At 54.2% G+C, this 14,365-nt stretch overlaps 4 protein-coding genes across 4 annotated transcripts; 2 read left to right on the forward strand and 2 right to left on the reverse strand.

Annotated features, from left to right (window-relative positions):
• Positions 1–362: 362 nt before the first annotated feature.
• Positions 363–1,781, reverse strand: MONBRDRAFT_38057 (uncharacterized protein). The gene is made up of 4 exons (XM_001747926.1): positions 1,665–1,781; positions 1,408–1,523; positions 905–1,301; positions 363–763 (listed from the first exon to the last, which is right to left on the reverse strand). Exons 1-4 carry the CDS (start codon positions 1,743–1,745, stop codon positions 596–598), a joined length of 762 nt encoding a protein of 253 aa, XP_001747978.1. The 5' UTR covers positions 1,746–1,781; the 3' UTR covers positions 363–595.
• Positions 1,782–5,381: 3,600 nt separating this feature from the next.
• Positions 5,382–6,520, forward strand: MONBRDRAFT_33447 (uncharacterized protein; the record flags this gene model as incomplete). Its single annotated transcript, XM_001747839.1, has 3 exons — positions 5,382–5,479; positions 5,575–5,620; positions 5,879–6,520. 3 exons carry the CDS (start codon positions 5,382–5,384, stop codon positions 6,518–6,520), a joined length of 786 nt encoding a protein of 261 aa, XP_001747891.1.
• Positions 6,521–7,538: 1,018 nt separating this feature from the next.
• Positions 7,539–9,489, reverse strand: MONBRDRAFT_27501 (uncharacterized protein; the record flags this gene model as incomplete). The annotated part of the gene is made up of 6 exons (XM_001747927.1): positions 7,539–7,662; positions 7,817–8,291; positions 8,486–8,680; positions 8,839–8,970; positions 9,106–9,282; positions 9,408–9,489. 6 exons carry the CDS (start codon positions 9,487–9,489, stop codon positions 7,539–7,541), a joined length of 1,185 nt encoding a protein of 394 aa, XP_001747979.1.
• Positions 9,490–10,171: 682 nt separating this feature from the next.
• Positions 10,172–14,213, forward strand: MONBRDRAFT_33449 (uncharacterized protein). Its single transcript, XM_001747840.1, has 15 exons — positions 10,172–10,244; positions 10,531–10,622; positions 10,734–10,848; positions 11,005–11,206; positions 11,326–11,442; positions 11,603–11,806; positions 11,932–12,047; positions 12,125–12,187; positions 12,331–12,437; positions 12,538–12,646; positions 12,754–12,817; positions 12,940–13,101; positions 13,187–13,467; positions 13,605–13,796; positions 13,908–14,213. Exons 1-15 carry the CDS (start codon positions 10,182–10,184, stop codon positions 14,019–14,021), a joined length of 2,001 nt encoding a protein of 666 aa, XP_001747892.1. The 5' UTR covers positions 10,172–10,181; the 3' UTR covers positions 14,022–14,213.
• Positions 14,214–14,365: the final 152 nt, after the last annotated feature.

Here is a 14,365-nt window from a genome sequence, read left to right on the forward strand (position 1 = left end):
GCTGAATCGCGAGAATGAGCGGCTACAAGTGGATTTGGCTGCTTTTGATCCTGCCTTTTTTCAAGAAATCGAAGACATGAAGGTTGGCTGGACATGTTCTGATGCAAGCAGAAGGGTTGATGTTTCCCTCCGACCCTCATCACAATGTCGCCTTGGTGTGCTTCCTTTAGCAAGAGCTTGAGCAGAACAAACGACGGGTCAAGTTACTCGAGCGCCAACTGGCAGCGCAAAATACCGCTGCGCGGTCTTGATGGTCTCAAGCCATTTGAGTGAGAATTGTTGGAGTTGACACATGCAAAATGGTAATTTATGAGGCAGAGTGTGTTTATAAGCACGATAATCTAAAACGATTGGACGTAAAAGGCATCGAGTCATGCAATTGTGGCGGTAAGCCGTAGTAGCCGTTTACACAGGAGCAAGGGGAGAACAGCATGGAAAGAGGAATAAGGAACGAAAAAAGGCAATAAGGGAGGTAGAAAGAAAATCAAAAGCAAAGGCCGCGCGCTTGCAAGCCAGTCTCAAGTGAGCGTGATCATTTGGATACAAGAAACAGTCAGGAGGGCGGCAAGGTTGCGGAGGCAAAATAAAAAAGTGCTTAAAAGGCCTCCGGACGAGTGGCAATGTGGCGCTCAATGCGAGCGCGGTAGGCCACCTTGTCGTGGAACTCCTTCAGCTTGGGGAAGGCACGGATAGCCTTGAGGCCATGCACGTTGATGACGGCGTTGACGGCCTCGAACAGAGCAATGTCGGCAAAGGTCAAGTGCTGCGGCAATTCACAATGGGGTCAGGCGGATGACGGAAACACCCATGAGCGACAACCATCTGGGTAATGAGCCTTGCCGAATGCAGCAAAAACCACACACAAAAAAGAAAGAAAGAAAGGAAAAAAAAAAGCCGTATGTACCTTGCCGTAAAGGAACTCATCGGTCTTGACATCGCCGTCGTCGTTGCGCTCCAGAATGGACTGGAAGTACTCGAACCACCGCTCGATGGATTCGGGGGCCGTGGGCGGGGCGCTGGTCTTGCCCTTGTAGGTCTGCACTTCGTTCTGGAAGTCCTTGACCTGTGTGGGCGGATCATAAGCATCGCGTGCAGGAATGCGGTGTGAGCGGCGTGTGGCTGCAGAAAGTGAGGACAGGACCAAAATGAACCGAAGGTCAAAGGGATCAAGGTCAGGTCGCACCATGCAAGCGAGGCCACGAATGACGGGGCGCTCCTGGGGTTCACCGCAGTACTTGTTGCCGCCCTGTCCGAGCTTCTTCTGGTCGGCAACATCGGCAAGGTGCTCCAAGATGGCATCACTAGAAGATGGTGTTGTGTTTTAGTGTAGAAGGTTAGTTTGGTCAAGATTGCCGTTGTGCGGCTGTATGTGACTGGGTCAATGATTGCGCGGCAATCTTCACTTACGCGTGCTCAATCTTGACACCGTCCATCTCAAGCACAGGCAGGTTAGGGAAGTTGATCTTGCCCGACTTGGCCCATGACTTGGCAGTTTCCATGTCAATGGCCACCTCCTCGTATTTCTAAGAAAAAAGAAAAGAAAAATGGTTTGCCAGCGAGGTTAATGTGGGCGGAGATGCCATGTTGATTGAGGCAGATCCAATCAAGGTTGTGCGTGGTGGAGGTGGGCGGGTGCTGAGAACGGGGGCAAAGAAGACACAAACCATGCCAGTCTCCTGGAGCAGCATACGGATCTTCTCAGTGAAGCCGCGGGTGTTTTCCTGGACGTAGAGGACGATCGACATGATGACGGTGTTTTTGAGCTTGAAAGAAAGAAGAGGACCCTACGGAAACGCGCGTTCGGGAGGCATTGAGCGATGCATTTCAGTTCGGAGCCCGAGCCAAGGGGGCGGGGTGCTTGAAGGAGAAGGCAGTGGCTTCTGCAGTGCGTCAACAATATCGCAGCAGAAACAGTAGCAGGGTTGTGGTCCCAAGTATGAAGATGGTACAAACACCGGACTAGGTGGTTCGTGATCGAAGAGGCGCGCCCCTCATCCGCTGCCAAAAAGGGTGTACAAGGCAAAGATCATCAACACGAAGACACGGGCAGGCAGGGTGCCGTCACTGTTTGTGTCTGAAGCATTTATGTGTCTTGGACAGTGTGTTCCGCGGTGCTAGGGTAGGGCCCAGTGACATGAAGCAGGGGAGCGAGCCCATCAGAAACGCTACACAGTGTCGGTGCCTCCCACTCTCGACCCCGCTGTGACCGCGGCGCCAGTGGCTGCCACTTTCAATACCTGCACAGAGAGAGAGAGAGAGAGGCAGAGGGGGGCGGTGCACCTGAACCAAACGGCAACAATAACCAAATGACATTCATGTTCAGTGTTTGAGTGGCCAATGAGAGAGAGAGAGAGCGAGAGAGAGAGAGAGACTTGAATTGGTCGAGTAGAGAGTTGAGAGAGGAGAGTAGAGAGTAGAGAGAGAGTAGAGAGTAGAGAGAGGAGAGTAGAGAAAGAGAGTAGAGAGAGTTAGGAGATTGAAGGGAGAGAGCGTTAAGAGAGAGAGCTTGTCGAGGGTAGAGAGTAGAGAGTAGAGAGTAGAGAGTAGAGAGTAGAGAGTAGAGAGTAGAGAGTAGAGAGTAGAGAGTAGAGAGTAGAGAGTAGAGAGTAGAGAGTAGAGAGTAGAGAGTAGAGAGTAGAGAGTAGAGAGTAGAGAGGAGAGAGTAGAGAGAGAGGAGAGTACCGATGTAGAGATTAGAGCGGAGTGAGTAGGTGGTGTGAGAGAGAGACAGAGAGAAAGGAGAGTGGAGAGGTGATGTGGGCGTCAAGGCAGGTCTTGGGCGAAGCAGCAAGAAGCAGCAAAAGGCCGAGAAGACCAGATGGCAAGCCCGGCAGAGCAGGGGCCAGGGCAAAAAACAGAGTTTGACACAGGAACGGGCAAAACCGCAAGGGCTGGTAGAAAGGGGGGCTTGGACTTGGTCATGCGAGCAAGACACAGCTGATGTCATGTTGCTTTTTGTGGTGCGTGTGTATGGCATGCGGATGTCGGTGCATCAGACTGCCATCTCGATGGCCGTTGAGAGGCTGGTTAACATTGAGTGAGTGTGCTCTAATTGTGATGTGCGCGCCACGATGGAGCTCAGCGCGGATGGCTGACTGCCCTTTTCTCGTGCTTAGGGCAGTGGGCGGGGGCTGGCTGGTGAAAGAAGCGAGACTATTGTTTTGAAGGAATTTTCAGGTTACCAGTCAATAGGGCTACACTTTGCTCACAAGCCCGTTGCCATCAAGCCAAATCCAGCTTGACTTGCGCGTCATGTTGATAAAATATCCCCCCTGACAAAACGAACAACTCGGTCTCACGTCAATAAGCACAAGCAAGCCTACCCTACCAGTTGGAAAGAAGGGACAAAGCATACCCTTCCCCCCTTTTCCCCTCTTTTCTGGTCGTAATGGCCCCCTTTCGACGCGGCTGTGGGCCTGTTGTCGTTTTCAGCGTCGAGTTGATGACATGTTGTCTTTTTTCCGACAGCGTGCGTTGCGATGAATCGGTTTATGCTTTTTTTCTTCCTCTGCTTCTTGCTTCTTTTTTCTCTTTCTTTTTCCTCCGCTGCTTGCCTCTTGCTTCTCACCGTCTCACCAAAGGGGTGTGTGTTGGGGAGAGGCGAGGTCGCGTCAGGCTCACGGCCGGTCATCGGGGCATGGTCGAGTAGGGCAACACACGAAGCTGTCAGGTAGAGAGGGCGAAGAGAGGTGCAGACGGTGGAGTGTCTTGCTTCCGTAGTGACACAAATGTACGCCACCCACAAACGACCTTTGCACGTCGCGTCAAAGCCCACCTCACAGCAGCAATTTAAAGCCCCTTCCTTCCTCCAAGAAACAACAACAACATGCAAATGTGATTTTAATTCCCTGTTTGCCTTGCGAAAGCCGTTGCTTGGTGAAGCCGCCCAGCCCGGACTTTGCTCAGAAAAGTCCCACGAGTATGTTGCGTGACCCATGTCATGGATATTTCGGAACCCCTCTAAACTGACAGACTCGGAAACGGAGACTCGAAACGCGACCAAACGAATGACAGAAATGCGAAATCCGCGCGAGGCCCAAACCAAATTGCGTGGAGATAAAGTCATACATGACCCAGGACGACTCTCACGCCGCCAGGCCCGTCATGGGCTCAACTCAACGAAGCTTGTACACAAAAGAAAACCGCGCTGGCGCGCTCGTTTCATCTTTTTATGGGTCTTCCCCTTGTAGCCTTTCCGTGGCGGCTGGCTCTTGTGAGCTCCTCATCCACTCTCGGTCCCAAAATCTACGCGCTCCGCCACACACACATATGCGCACGCAAGTGTGTGCGTGTGTGTTTGTCTTTTGTTCTTTGGGTTCTTTTGTTCTCTTTTGTTTTGATTCTGGGCGGGGACAGGACCAAAGTCGCCGACACCGACCGACCAAACACGCTCATATCAACGCAAAAAACGGCAGCGTACAGCGTCTCAAGCGCAACCAGCCACAAAAAGCGGAGGGACCCGAGGGCTATCGCTGCCCCAGTCGTCGGGCAGCTTCACGCACGCACGCACGCACGCACGCACTCACACACACATACACCCTTCTTCTCGCTCACAGAGACGCTGACGGACACAGACTGCCTGCGCACGCGCAGACTCGTTCATACCAAACTCCCCGTCTCCCCCTTTTTTTCGTTAACCTTTTGCATGACTGTTCTTCAAAGAAACCTACATGTGGCTGTTTTGTGGGTTGAGTTAAGGGACACACTAGGAAATAGCAAAGAGGGATGGTGTGGGGGGGTGTGGGTCGCACGTCCACACACACACACACACAGAGAAGTCGCTTGCGTTGCTTGTTGTTTGTGTTTGTTTTTGTTTTCTCGAGAGAGAGAGAGAGAGAGAGAGAGAGAGGGAGAGAGAGAGAGAAAGAGAGAGAGACAGACAGAGAGAGAGAGAGAGCCCCACACACGCACACGCGCAGAGCGGTGCTGTACGGCGGGGCGGGCGGGGGGCAAAGTGTCTCGGTGTCTTGGTGTCTGGGAGCGCAGCTGGGCTGTGCACTTTCCAACATCCCCTCAGCCTGCAGGTTTTGGATTCGTGGCCGGTTGGCTTGTCTGTCTGCCTGTTGATTTGATCGCTGCGCGCTGCCTGGCATTGATATCATACTGGCTTTTCTGAACACGACTCAGTCGCTCTGCCGTTGATCCACCACCTTGCCGCTTTTTCTCTCGTCCCGTGCGCCACACCTCCCGCGGCGGCTCGTTGACGTCCTCCCCCCCTCTCCGGCACTTGAAAAACCCCAACAGCATCAGCCTTCGACGCTGGTTTGGTGTTGCTTTGCCTGATTTACACCCGGGCTCAAGTGGCAACCCACCTCGCTTCATCAGGAAATCAGCGTTTTTCTGTTGATTTTCTTTTGGACGACACCACAACTACAACTGCAATGGCCGCCATGGACATGTTTGATGCCGTCTGCCGCGAAGGACCCCTGAATGGCAACCTCCCTTCGCCAGCCCTCTCTGCGGCCACCTCTTCCTCCGAGTATGTACATCTCCCTGTCTCCCGCACGCTCGATTCAGCTATCACAGCTTGACTTCTCCGCTCATCCTCTTTGATGTTATGGTTTGTTTCTGTAGATGCTCACTCTCGGAGACGGAAGCCATTCAATCTCTGATCGCCGATGTCAGTTGGTCGCCCCCCACCATTGCCTGCCCTTTTTCTCTCTTTTCTTTTCTATTCTCTTCTTGTCTTGGGGCGTTTTGAAGCTGGGGTCACGATGCTGTCTGGTTGTTTCGTTTCAATGTGCGCGGGTGTGTGTGTGTGTGTGTGTGTGTGTGTGTGTGTGATCGTGGTCGGTCCTTTGCTGAAAGGTGCGCTGGCATCAGACAGCTTTTCTCGCTCTCCTGCGTGAATCTCATTGGATAAAAATACTTTGGATAGGATTTTGATCCGACCACAAGCGACCTCTTCGACTCTCCCATAGGCTCTGACTTTCAAGGCTTTGAGACCTTGTTCTCCCTCTCTCTCAACGATTACAACCGCATCGAACCCATTCTGCCCCTCGATCAAGACATTCTCAACATGCCAAACATGAGCAACTCGATTTACAACTACGGCCAGGACAGGTTGCCGGCTGCACCACGTAGCGTACTGCCCCTTCCCGACGCCGTCGCCACCCTCAAGATGGCCCCTGCGCCGCGCTCCCGAATGGCCATGTCCAAGCCCAAGATTGCCCGTGCACCGAAATCAACTCCCCCTCGCCGCGCCTCCACGGGCTCAAACCCTGTCCGCCTTTCTGCGCCAGCCACCTCTATCAACCACCGCGCCCAATGTGCCTGCTGCCAGTCAACGACCACCCCCATGTGGCGCGAGGGTCCCCTCGTGAACAATGAGCCCATGAAGCTGTGCAATGCCTGTGGCATCCGCTGGCAGAAGTATGGCACTTGCTGCCTCGAATGCCGCTATGTTCCTCGCAAGCAAGAGAAGGCCCGTGGAACCTGCCCCTACTGCCAGCAACAACTGCCCACCAACCTCACCACGCGTCGCCGCTCGCTCGGCACCGCATCAGCTCCTCGCCGCTAGCCAAAAGCTGTGCGTCTCGTGCTATACCTGCTGCCGAGAATATCCAAGCGCTTGCCATCGAGTCGTTCTAGCCGGCCTGGAATATGCGCTCCCTCAGTTTCTGGCAAGACCCGATTGTCAACTTGAACCCGACAATCATCCCCTCTTTACCCTCCCTCCTCTTTATAAAAAAAGACATTTGCTTTATTTTGTCTTGTATGTTTTCTCTTCGTGCTCGTCCCCTCTGCATTGTCAACCCATGAGTGTTCGCCAACGCTCGGGTTGATTGGCTGCCAGTCTGGCTCGCCATGGCTAGTTTGTATTAGTCCAAGTTGGGCTTTTGGTCCTACGTTCTTTGAGTTTCTCTTTCTCCAAACCGGCCAACACCGCACCCGATTGGCACTGCCATCGGACGTGATGGTTGGTTTGGTGACTTGTGCCGTGACGTTTTTCCTCGACTTTGTTTCTTTTCTTTTTTTTTTGAATTAGCCCACTCTTCTTTCTGTTCCATTTTTTTAAATAGCTGTTTTTGTTCATGTGCCTGAAGCCCTGTTTATTACTCGGTCTTGTCGCTTCACGCTGCATTTGCTTGTTATGGTGCATCTGTGTGCAGACTGCTCCTTTATGTGTCGGACGAAACGCCATAGTGGCGCCTTGTCTTGTCTAGGTGATGCCAGCTCTTTTTGTGGTTTGATAGCTTGGCATCAATGTCTTTTGTTCATTCTCTTTTTTAGTTTTTTTTTTCCTTTTTTTTTTTTTCCCCTGGTCAATTTCGTCTCTTCTTCGCCCGGGTTTCGATGGTACCCGTGTCTGATCTCTTTGTTGGATCGTCGATGCAATCGATCTGATATGCTACATGCTTGCGACTGATGAAGAGGCAAAAGGTGTAACCAGACTGGCTTGGGCGTCAACTGGTGTCGATTGATTTACTCTCACTCGTTCAAGCAATTCCAGCCACCGACTGACATGTTACACACAAAGAACAATCACAGGCATTGCACCGGCAATCAGAAAGAGCGAAAGAGCACCAGCTGGCGCCTTATACGCGTCGGTAGTGGGAATAGGTGTGCACGTAGTCCATTCCGTGGTCGGCAGGGTTCTCAGCCACCAAGTTGACGTAGCGCGTGAACATCTCTTCGACCAGCTCATCCTTCTCCTCATCACTACAGAACGTCAAGGGCCCGGTCACAAGACGGTGAATTGAGATTAAGAGACGCGGGCATGTGCGCGCGTGTGGCAGCCAGGTGCCGGGGCGAGTCTAGACGGGCATCACACAGCCATCGCCCTTTGTGCAGGTATTCCATTGCAGCGACTCACCTGCGTGTAGCGTCGAGACCAGCGACAAAAGTGCTGTTGGACCAGGTGCGTGTGGTCGGGATAAACTCGCGCGCGTGCTCAAGGGCATCGCGGGACTCCTCGGCCTCAAGGGAGGCAAGCCAAGAGGCCCGGTAGGGGCAGGGCACAACAGCCGTTTCCAGCGACACGATGCGGAGACCATCGACCTGGTTCTCCGCAATCTCGTCCTTTGAGCGGTACTGGTTGGGAAAGTTGGTCGCTTGCCATTCCTTGTGCGTAATCAGGCCCTCATCAGCCATGGCGTGCCACAGATTGTTAAAGTTGTGATGCATGCTGCTCGGCGTTTGCGCAGTGGTGCCGAGAAACTGGCCGTCATCGTCCTTGGCAAAGTTGACGCAAACAAAGGCACCGCCCACTTTGAGTTCGTTACGGCGGTTCTCAATGATGCGCAGCCAATCCTGGCGAGCCTGCTCCCTGAATGCAGCAATCTCGGTGGCTGGTGATCCAGAGCCAAAGCAAAAAAGAACAAGAAAAAAAAAAAAAAAGAAAACAAAACAAAAAGAAGCCAAGATGAAAGAAGTCAATGTGAGCTTGGAGAGGAGCAAGCCATGTTGCAGAGCCTTGAAGTTTGAGATGCCATCCTTGCCCTCAGATTAAGTACATCCCGACCCGACACAGGGAGTGACCAACCATCTGTTGAGCAGGCCGAGTGGAGGCAATCACGCAGAGGCTGGGGGATATCTGTCAGCCAGTGCATGGCTGTGGCACTAAAGCCCAAGTCGACGGTTTCCGGGGAGACGACCTGGTTGTAGAAGCTCGAGCCCGAGGCCAGGACGAACACATCCTCGTACTTTTGTGTGTACGAGCGCAGCTCTTCGCTTTGGTCTGTTTACATGCGCCAAACCAAGAACCACATCACCGCATCAGACGCAGGTTGGTGCCATGACCTTGAACTGGCAAAATCATGGAGTCCTCCAGGCGCGGCACAAGGACCCGCGACAACAACAATAACATCAAAGCGGGCAGCTCGATGTTTGACTTACGCATGCTTCCAGCAGGGGTGATCAGGCCGTGGGCGTGGTAAAAGACGCTGCGAAAGTCATTGGTGATTTGATCCTCATACACCACCTCGACGGGTGTGCTGGGCAGCGCAGCCTTGACAGCGTCAACAACCTCTGCGGGAAGGAGATGGCAGGGGCGAGAGAATAGGGAACGCGGGGTTAGAGTTGGGGCGTCAGAGCCAGCGTGGTGACGAGGCGAGCAAGGCACAACTTGGAATGAGCTCAGCTCTCTCTCTCTCTCTCACGTACTGCAGAGGGCGGGGAGAGAGGTGCCTCCATCGGCAGTGCCGTAGTCAATGATGGTGAACGGCCGCTCATCATTTCGCGCTTTGTAAGCCTCGATGGCTTGCTCAGTGGCCTGTAGCAGGAGCGGCGTGGCGCGCTCAATGACGTCAAAGCAGCCCCGCGTGGCGAGTGAATAGTAGCCTAATCAAACAAGCCAGCCATGCAGGATCAGGCAAAGCGGGCTCGAGCATCGAACGTTGACCATCTCAAAGTTAAAAAAAAGGGGGGGGGCGGGGGGCACGAGGTGGCCCGCGACAACCCCTCACCAGTGCCTTCTTCGCCAAAGGGGACGTGCTTGCCCGTCGCTTCCTCAGGGGGCGAAGTCGTGGTGGAACGGAGGCGACGCATGGGCCGCCCGCACCCTTGAAGACGTGTCTGGGCCCGAAGACCCGCGGACAATGTTCTCGCCCAATTCACGGCTGCCATCTTGCCAAGATCTCGGTACTGGTTCTCTTCGTTATGATGTTATTCCACTGTCAAGCCGCGCAGGGCACGATTCCAATGTGAGGCAAACAAGGGCCAGCAGCACGCCTTGAAAATCGCAAGCCAGCTACTCTCGGCTGCGAACCCATTCACGTACGAACCCTCCTTGTCGACCCCGCGCACCCCCTGCGTGTGTGCGTGTGTGTGTGTGTGTGTGTGTGTGTGCGTGTGTGTGTGTGTGCCGTTCAGTTCTCTGCACAAATTCCGAGAGAGAGGAGAGAGAGGTGAGCGAGGAGAGGACGGCGATGGGATTCGGGAGCCGTAGACAAGCTTTAAAACCGCTGCATATTCGATGGATACAAGTTAACGTTATTTGGCTTTGATTACAACATAATACTGCATGTTCTCTATAATATGCTACATTAAACAGCAGTTTCTTCTATCGTTTGCCGTCTTCTTTGAAGTTCCAGCACCCCCTCAATCTAAAGCACACACCTTCATTCTGTACCACAAGCTAAATACCACCCCTCCATCTTCAACGCCGATTACCCAACCACAACAGGTGTTGAGTTGATATGTTGTACTCGGATTTGTCAAGGTCTCCCATCATCAGCACGATGGCAACGTCTGAAGGTCGTGAGGTGGTGGCCATCCTCGATGCCGGCGCCCAGTACGGCAAGGTTGGTTCTCCTCCTCCTCCTCCGTATCCTCCCTCCTCCTCGTCGTCGTCGTTCCTTTTCGTCTTGAATGCTTTGGGTGTGCGGTTTTGTGTGGTGGCCGGGGGGTGTAACCGAGAGGCAGCAGCCTTTGTCAAAGCGGCATGTGTGACAATACGCACGCCGTTGTGCTGACACCACGTGCCCGCTTTGGCTGGCTGCTTTTTTGTGGTCTGCGAGGGGCGCCAGCGGCACGGCGTGCAGCGGCAGTTTCGAGTACCAAACTCACTGCTGGTGGGCATCGCGCTAGTTGATTGACCGTTGCGTCCGCGAGCTCAAGGTCGAGACTGACCTGCTCCCACTCAGCGTCTCGGCCGACGAAGTGCGCGCCGGCAACTACAAGTAGGTGATTTGATACCCATCATGCCGAACGTTTCCCTGACCAACTTTGCAACATCTCACCGGTGTTTTTCCTACGCTGCTTCACTACCACTGCTGGGCGGCGTGATGCAGAGCTGTCATCATCTCTGGCGGCCCCAACAGCGTCTACGCCAGCGATGCACCGCCATTTGACAGCGCCATCTTTGAGCTGGGCCTCCCTGTCCTGGGCATTTGCTACGGCTTCCAGGTATCCTTGCTTTCGCCGACACGCAGACTTCTGAGCAGGCACAGCCATGACACCCCCTGCATCTCGTCTTCCCATCGCGCATCTCTTCCTTGATTGAGCTCTCTGCCGACATGTTTGCATCCACCGACTGACGGATTCATCATCTGACCCGCATAGCTGATCAACAAGACTTTTGGCGGTAGCGTGCATGCCAAGGAACATCGTCAAGATGGCCAGCAGCACGTGTGGCTGGACACCACTTGTGCTCTCTTCAAGGGCCTTTCCGAACAAGAGCTCGTCCTGCTCACGCATGGTGACTCGATTGACTCCCCGGCCAATGGCTTTAGCATTGTCTCCCGCGCTGGCAGCATCATTGCCGGTACGTCGCGCAATGCTGTTCATCCCAGTGACCAACTCCCATTAGCTGTCAAGCATTCTGATGCCCGAGCCAACATACCTCGTATCGTTTGCTCCTCCCTACCCGTTATGAACACCCAGGTCTGGCCCACCCCGAGCGCCCCATCTTTGCTGTTCAGTTTCACCCCGAGGTCGAACTCTCCGTGCATGGCCGCGACATGTTCCGCAACTTTCTCTTTGGCGTGGCTGGCTGCTCTGGTACGAATGCCTTGACTGGTGCTGCCGTGGGTGCTTTCCGCTATGTACCGGCCAGACATGTCGCCCAAGTAGTTCGTCGCAAGCTCAGCTTTCTTTTTTGCCTTGTCTTGCTTTGTTCTTTTTTTTTTTTTTTCCCTTTTGGTCTTATCGTCGTGGACAGGCTTGTACACCATGGTGGATCGCGAGCTGGGTGCCATCCAGGAGATTCAGGACACGTTGGGTGACAAAAAGGCCCTCGTGCTCGTGTCTGGTGGTGTGGACAGCTCTGTCTGTGCCGCTCTCCTGAACAAGGCCGTTGGTCATGAGCGTGTGGTCGCGTTGCACATCGACAACGGCTTTATGCGCCTCGATGAAAGCGTCAAGGGTATGCGCCTCCCTGCCAATCCTGGGTCGTTGGACGTGTGTCCGTACACTGGACAATGACCTCCCACATATCTTCCTTCGACCTTTTTCGCCTCACCAGACGTCCTTGGCCATCCTCATTCATAGTCAAAGTCAGCCTCGAGCGACTGGGCCTGCCTTTGCACGTGATTGATGCCTCGGAGGACTTTTACAATGCCACCACCGAGATTAAGCGCAAGGACGGCACCACATACACCACCAAGGTGCGCGAACGCATGAAACATCAAATGGGTGTGCCTGTGCTTGACCCTTCCCTGATGTTGGTTCTCGCCCAACACAGCGCCTCAAGGAAACCACTGCACCCGAGGAAAAGCGCAAGATTATCGGCGATACCTTCATGCGCGTATGTGCCTCTGCTTTTGTGACGTTTGGGAATGCAACGGCAAACGCACGTCCCGCTTCCATGGATGCAGCCCTGAGCCTCCAGCCATCTGCACACCCCCCTTTCTGGTTCACTCCTTCTTTGGTCCCGTACTCCTCATGTAGGTGGCGGAAAAGGTTGTCTCTTCGTTCAACCTCAAGCCAGAGGACGTCTTTTTGGCTCAGGGCACGCTCCGTCCTGACCTGATTGAAAGCGCTTCCAAGCTGGCCAGGTCAGCTTCAGCCGAACCACTCACGCAGAATCCCGGGCGCTACTTAACCGGCAGCGTGTCTCCAATCTTGACAATCATCTTTATCGCGTAAACCTTGTAGCTCCAATGCCGATGCCATCAAGACGCACCACAACGACACTGAGCTGGTTCGTCTCCTCCGGGAGCAGGGCCGCGTGCTCGAACCGCTCAAGGACTATCACAAGGATGAGGTACGCGCATCACGAGCGGGTGGACATGCCACCGAATTTTCCGTGATTTCTCTGCGCGGCCTTCATCTCACACGAATGTTGGGGCTATGGTCTTGCTCTCTCACCAGGTGCGCGAGCTGGGCCGTCAGCTGGGTCTGGCCACCGACCTCGTCATGCGACAACCCTTCCCTGGTATGTTTGCGTATCAAGATCAGAGCCAGGTGGAACGCACGACTTGTTCCACAGCGTGACCTTGACTTTTGTTCCTGGTTCCGGTCTTCATTGTGCCACTCGATATTGGGGGGTTTCTTCAGGTCCCGGACTCGCAATTCGCGTGCTCTGCACAGAGGAGCCTTACATCACGGATGACTTTGACAGCACGAACATGCTGCTCCAAGCCTTGGTGGGCCAGACTGTGGAAGACCCCAAAATTGTTCAGAAGGCCGCCAATGCCATCTCCGGCCTAGGCGATATTGGTGCGTCAACGCGCCCCGCCCAGACACGGCAAACATGCTAGCAACCGCCACACCTCACCCGCCATGGATGCTTGCTGAACCACAGGTGCTCCGTTGCTGCACCTTAGCGGCTATCATGCCACGCTGCTGCCCATCCGCTCCGTGGGTGTGCAGGGTGACGGGCGTACCTACAGCTACGTTGCGGCTCTCACGTGTGAGGCCGACGAGCCGGATTGGAGCATCCTATTCCTCCTGGCGCGCGTGATTCCCCGCGTCTGCCACTCTGTCAACCGCATCGTCTACGCCTGGGGTGCTCCAATCCTGGGCCCGGTGCGTCAAATCACCACCACCCACCTCACGCCTCCTGTGTTGCAGCAACTGAAAGAGGTGCGTCTCGTTGCCTGTAATGAGATTCAAGCAGCAATACGAGTCTTGTCTCTTTCTACTTCTTGTATTTCGTCATGCTACGCGTTTGATGTGCTCTTGATTCTCATCACAATCTTTCGCTTGTCACTGCATGCTAGGCGGACGACGTTGTCAACCGCCTGCTCTTGGAGAACAACCTGATTCAGACTATTAGCCAAGTGCCCGTCGTACTGGCGCCCGTCGACCCCGACGCATCTCTTGACATGCCCAGCACTCGCCGTAGCGTGGCTATCCGTACCTTTATCACCTCGGACTTTATGACCGGCCGCCCCGTCGTTCCGGGCGAGGAGGTGCGTACTATCGACTTTATGTGACAAGCTAAACAAGAGCGCAAAGCGTCTCGCTGTCGCCCTTGTATTGCACGCCGCTCACGATGGCCCTCCCGTGCATTCGCTGCGTAGCTTCCGTTGGCCGTGCTGCGCAGCATGGTCTCGCAAATTCAGAAGATCGAGGGTGTGAGCCGCGTCATGTACGACCTCACCGCCAAGCCGCCGGGCACCACCGAGTGGGAATAGGCGCTGTGGCTGTGCGATTTCTTTCCTGCTCCCCCTCTTGTTCTTTTCGTGCCTCGTCGTGTCTCTCGTTCGCCCGTTGTGTTGGCTTGAGTCAATGAAGATGTCCCTGTTCTAATTGCACCTCGTGCACGTGCACACGGCTCGATGCCTGTGGCTGTGCAGATGCTGGCCCAACACAAATTGTACATTGGCAATAAATAGGCAAGAGCAACATACTATCAATTGCGCAAATTTCTGACACAGCAGTGAGTTGCCCCAACAGACAACAACAAAAACAAGGAACTTGGCAGAGGAAAAACAAGAACAAAACCCAATCAAGGAACAGCAACAGCCAATGCGCAGCA

This window comes from Monosiga brevicollis, genomic scaffold (assembly GCF_000002865.3).
Source record: "Monosiga brevicollis MX1 MONBRscaffold_19 genomic scaffold, whole genome shotgun sequence".
NCBI classification, from domain to species: domain Eukaryota; class Choanoflagellata; order Craspedida; family Salpingoecidae; genus Monosiga; species Monosiga brevicollis.

Excerpts from the sequence above, each read along its gene's own strand:
- MONBRDRAFT_38057 (XM_001747926.1), bottom strand. The coding sequence starts at position 1,745 with ATGTCGATCGTCCTCTACGTCCAGGAAAACACCCGCGGCTTCACTGAG. Across the intron at positions 1,302-1,407 it reads GGTGTCAAGATTGAGCACGC|TGATGCCATCTTGGAGCACC; the intron begins GTAAGTGAAGAT and ends ACCATCTTCTAG. Across the intron at positions 764-904 it reads ATGAGTTCCTTTACGGCAAG|CACTTGACCTTTGCCGACAT; the intron begins GTACATACGGCT and ends GAATTGCCGCAG.
- MONBRDRAFT_33449 (XM_001747840.1), top strand. The coding sequence starts at position 10,182 with ATGGCAACGTCTGAAGGTCGTGAGGTGGTGGCCATCCTCGATGCCGGC. Across the intron at positions 10,623-10,733 it reads GTGCGCGCCGGCAACTACAA|AGCTGTCATCATCTCTGGCG; the intron begins GTAGGTGATTTG and ends GGCGTGATGCAG. Across the intron at positions 11,443-11,602 it reads TGGCGTGGCTGGCTGCTCTG|GCTTGTACACCATGGTGGAT; the intron begins GTACGAATGCCT and ends CGTCGTGGACAG.